At 36.1% G+C, this 5,055-nt stretch overlaps 1 protein-coding gene across 1 annotated transcript in view; it reads right to left on the reverse strand.

Annotated features, from left to right (window-relative positions):
- Positions 1–5,055, reverse strand: part of LOC107687335 (catenin delta-2-like) — a 175,535-nt gene that overhangs the window by 115,589 nt on the left and 54,891 nt on the right. Inside the window, exon 6 of the mRNA XM_016484616.1 lies at positions 4,371–4,938. Coding sequence (XP_016340102.1) covers positions 4,371–4,938 — 568 coding nt within the window. The remainder of the gene's footprint in view (positions 1–4,370; positions 4,939–5,055) is intronic.

Raw genomic sequence — 5,055 nt, forward strand, 5'->3', positions numbered from 1 at the left:
CCCCGTAGGTGGAACACATTGTAACATCTGAGGGGCACGTTGTAACTTGACCATATAACAGCTTAAAATGTTATCTGATCGAATGAAAAAAATATACAAAAACTAAAATATTTTGTTAATAAAATAAAATAATTATTTTTTTCAAAAAAAATAATGGCGTTTTTAAGAATTAAAAAGAATCTGATTTTGGAGTTTGACAATGAACACATTGCAATCATGCTTGGGATGCCCGTATAAACGAGCAAAATTGCTTTACATGTCTTGAAATAATCATTTCTAAACATTAAACATTGACTATCAGTCTTTATTCACCTGTTTCTCGTTGTATCTCATTAAAATTCATTAAAGCAAATAGTGTAAATTACATTGCTAATGTCATAGAATAGCACATTGTAACGCAGTGTTACAACGTGCCCCATCTGCGCAACTGGAATTTAAAACTGGTTAGTGTCTTCTGCTAGTTAGCGAAGCATTAAAAAAAAAAAAAAACATTTGGGCGGCGTTATGCAAATCTTCCCACATCGTGACGTAGACATGTGGGGGTGTGTTAGAACGGAGCCGTTTTAGGTAGGCGTGGTTGACTCTTAACTTTTATAAAGAATATCTCTTTGGATTTGAGACTTTAGTCTTTGCAACTTTACAGATCTTCTTTATGCACCAAGAGCTTGTAACACTCCAAAGAGAAAGGAAAAATTGAAATCGCATCATATGACCCCTTTAAGCCAGAATTTTAATTTTTCTATGGTAAAATAAATGTTCACTGATATCCTCAAAAGATTTTTGAATTTTGGCACACTTTTTTTCTATATAATGTTGATATGGTAACTAATAAATACTGTAAATTTAGTTATGCTAGCGTGTGTGGAAATATTCAAACCATGAGTGTTACAACTAACCCCGCGTTACTTTGTGCTCCGCGCTCCCCTAAAGTAACAAATAATAATAGCAAAATACAGAGTCTTATATAAAGAGTCTTAAATAAAAAATAATAGCAAAATACAGAGTCTTTACTTTCAAAAAGGCAAAAATTTTCTAGTTCTACAAATAGATTTTCTCTAAATAGGTCTGTATTTTCATAGTGCTTTCACGTTGATGCTCATGTGAAGTGATAAGCTTATTCAAGAGTCATTTTAACCACTCAAGTTAGCCTAGAAAATAATGCTTTTCCTCAAAACACCATGTTTCTGTACTGTTTACCCTGATTTACACAACACTTGCACATAGTTTTGCTTTTGCAGAAGTAAGACAAGCACTAAAGTCCATCTTTCTCGGTCTTAGTAAGAGTCCAACTCTGCTATTGTCTCTCGCATGGCCTCCAGCTGTAATGACACACATCATCAGCCCCTCACCGACAATCTCTCCGAATACTACATCATTAAAGACAGGCTCACCAATGCATCACATTCCCTCCAGAAATCAGGGAAGCCTTGCAAACAAAGTCTCCCGTCTATATAACGTAATTGCCTTCAAATCTAATCAGCTTCCGGTCAGTGCACTGGTGGGTGGACTGGGCTGCTACCACTGTACGGATACTGGTGGAGGTATACGGCCACGGGATGCCGGCCTTTAATCAAAGAGACAAGCGGGAGAGCCGGAGATGGCTCAGCACAGGCTGAGTGATAGTTTGGCACTGGCCTGCTGTTTCCCATTGTGCCACTGTTTCCCTCGGTGGGTTTGATGAAGGGCTGACAATGTGGCAGGTAATATAAAGCTGTAATCAACAATACCTTACACTGTTCCGCAATTGGCCTGTTAAGCAGGTGATTTAGATAACAAACCTCCCGCTCTGAATGAAACTGTGTTTTCTGGCTTTATTGCATAGAACATCTCTAAACACTGGTTGTTTAAAATGTGCATCACTTGATTTTTAGAATAAAATAACTTGCGTAGAAGTGCACATTGAAAAAAAAAAATGTGTATGATTTATTTTGAAACACTTTTCACTCAGAAATTACTAGTAAATTTTACACAAAAAATTACAAAGAAACAACAAGAAGAAAGACTGAAATAGTATTTTCTTGTAAAATGTATTCCAATAATCTTGCGTTTTATCTGATCATTTTTCTGTGCATTATTGAATGCCATCTAAGATGCAGTTTGGTGTATACATAGTAATTCAATTAAATTAATACTAATACATTTAAGAAAAAAATAAATAAGTAATTAAATACCATTTTGAACACTAAGTTTAAAAGCTTTGGGGTCAGATAAACATTTTTTTTTAAAGAAATTATTAATTTATTTTATTTTTAAATACATTTTATTTTTATTTTATTTATTTATTTTTGTTTAAGTTTTAGTGAACTATAATATAACTATATTAATATAACTATAATATAACTAATTAACTATAGTTTTAGCTAACTATTAATAACCCTGATGTTACAAATCATGTTTAATTCATATAAATGTTGGTCTTTTGAACTTTTTTTCATCAAACAATCCTGAGAAACATGTTAAGCATTAAATCAACAAATTAGAATGATTTCTCAAGGATCATGTGACACTGAAGCCTGGCGTAACACAGGAATAAATTAAATTGTGAAATATAATAAAATAGAAAACAGATATTTTCTTATATACAGTTTATAATTGGTGCCTTTTAACAAATAACTAATGCAAATGCCCTTAGAAGTATGAATTGGGATGCTATCAATTAATAAAAGCAGACTGTTGTGTACTGTGATAAACGGAAATTGAAAACTAACAGGCTAAAGCGATTAATGAAGCTATTACACCAAAAACATTAAGGACTTTAAAAGCATTTAGCTTTAAAAGCATCAGTAGGAGGTGTTTTTTTTTGATCAAAGCCTATAATCTTTGTCCTAAGATTGATTGAGATAATTTTCTACAAGATTTACGGAAAAAGTAACATGTTAAATGCAAAAATAGCACCACTAATTACAATCTCAACCACGTATGGTATATGACTGAATAAATGAATTGTTACAGCACCTCTTTGATGTCTAACTGTGGAGCGAGAACGAGTCTTCATATCAAAGTGCTATGTTGCTTCAAAAGAAGAGCTGAAGTCTCTAGACTTAAGGGGCTGAATGTAGGGATCAGCAAAGAAAGCATGCATAGGAAACAAATGTGGTTCCCTAGGTGCTTTCTATGTGAAAACTAATACAAGTATCAGATTTGTCTGTCTGCTTTAAGAGTTGTGTTTATTTACCCAGGCCAGGTCCCATGGGTATTTATCCAATTCTGATAACAGAGAAGTCACTGATGTTCGAACTTTGATGTTTGTTTGTAAGTTTTCTCTCAATGGTAGAAGCAATCGAGCTAAGAATGCAAAATATATATATGTTACTTTGTGAATTTTTGCTCTGCCAATTAAAATCCAAACAAAGTCCAAGCACAATCAACTGTTGCACTTCTCTGATTAAAAGTATTGTTAATGAATCTGTGTTTTTGAATAGACATTCACTTGATTCTTTCCAGATTTGTTGAGCAAATTGGATTTATGAATTAATATAATCAGTCATAAGGATATTAATCTGTGTCTTTCCGGAATGAATCAATGTTGTTGAACAAATAAGTTGAATGAATATGAGTGATTCACTGATTTACTCATTAGAACATTCACTTCAATAATTCCTGAACCGCTGAATGAATGATTCACTGACTCTTTCAAAAAGACAATTATTTGTCACCACCTACCAGTGTTAGTATTTTAGTATTATTTATATACTATTATAGTATTTATAAATATTTTAAATGAGCTATTTTATATTTTCTTTATTTTATTTTGTTTTTTTATTGTTATTTCTTTTTATATCTATATTTAACTGTAATTTATTTTTATTTCAGTTTTAGTAATTTTAGTACTTCAACAACTTATTTCAGTTTTGTTCACAATGACAGTGATTAAATGGCTAACGATCACTATTCTGTTGCTTGCTACTCGACTGCAGTATCCAAATGTATCATACACAGGATCATATTCTCATTGGTAGTTGCTGAATTGCATCACCACACTTTTAAACTCAATTTTGTTGCATAGTTGCTCATATTGCCTCAATTCAGCTCTAACTGAAAACGAATGGCTTCCGGTCGCCTCAAATCGCTGTCAGTGCCAATGCTCCTTCACTTCAAAGCTGATCAAAATCAATTATACATGTTTCAAACAGTCTGCCAGCTAGTCACCAACTACCACAAGTTCTCTGCACACTGACATACTTGTATTGTTTCCTGCTGCTGTTTGAAATGAGATTACATTCCCAGATTACAGCAAGTAATGGACTTGTACTGTTTTTTGGGCGTCTGAAAGTATTTCACGCTTCAAAAACGTCCCCACAGAAACACCCACACAATGTTTGTTAAATCCCAGTTGGTGAATCAAAGGTAGGTCAAGAGTTGTTACTCACCAGCAAGACTGCCTGGTCTCTGTAGAGTGGCGGTGGCGTAGAGATCGTGGGATATCTTGTACTGCTCAGATGAGTGCACCAGCCTTTTGGGGGGTGAAAGCGTAGCGTAAGTCGACACTCCCGCGGTCTGCAGCTGCTGATAGATAGGCGACGCGTTATTGGGAGGAGACATCAACCGGTGAGGGGAGCCTGAAGCGTGAGTACCGGGTGATCCTCCGATGCCCACCGCATTGATCGGTGAGCTACTGCTATAGGATTTCGCAAGCCTGCCTGGGGAAGGCTTGGGGGAGGCTGAGGAGGACGAGGAGGGCAGACGCTGGGTGGTGGCGTAGCCGGGTGTGTCGGAGGCCGAGCCCAGACGCTGCAGTTTAGCTGGGGATCCGCTGGCCGCCGTGGACTGCATTGAGTTCAGGGGTGAGCTGATGCGCTGGGCAGGCAGAGTAGAGCTGGAGTAATACAGGCCCGGGCTGGACACTGCAGAGGGGTGCTGGGAATCAGACAGCAGGGCACTGCCATGGCTCTGACAAGAGTCGCCCGCCGCGAGCTGGGCTGCACGGTTAGATGTCACCTGTGGGGAGAGACAGATTACTGTTATATCTAATCATAACAGATCCTAAAAAAGGAAAAACGTAAAAAAAAAAAAAAAAAAATTAAAAAAATTTTAAAAATAAGTTTTTTTTTTTTA

This window comes from Sinocyclocheilus anshuiensis, unplaced genomic scaffold (assembly GCF_001515605.1).
Source record: "Sinocyclocheilus anshuiensis isolate Anshui unplaced genomic scaffold, SAMN03320099.WGS_v1.1 scaffold3679, whole genome shotgun sequence".
In the NCBI taxonomy this organism is placed as follows: Eukaryota; Metazoa; Chordata; class Actinopteri; order Cypriniformes; family Cyprinidae; genus Sinocyclocheilus; species Sinocyclocheilus anshuiensis.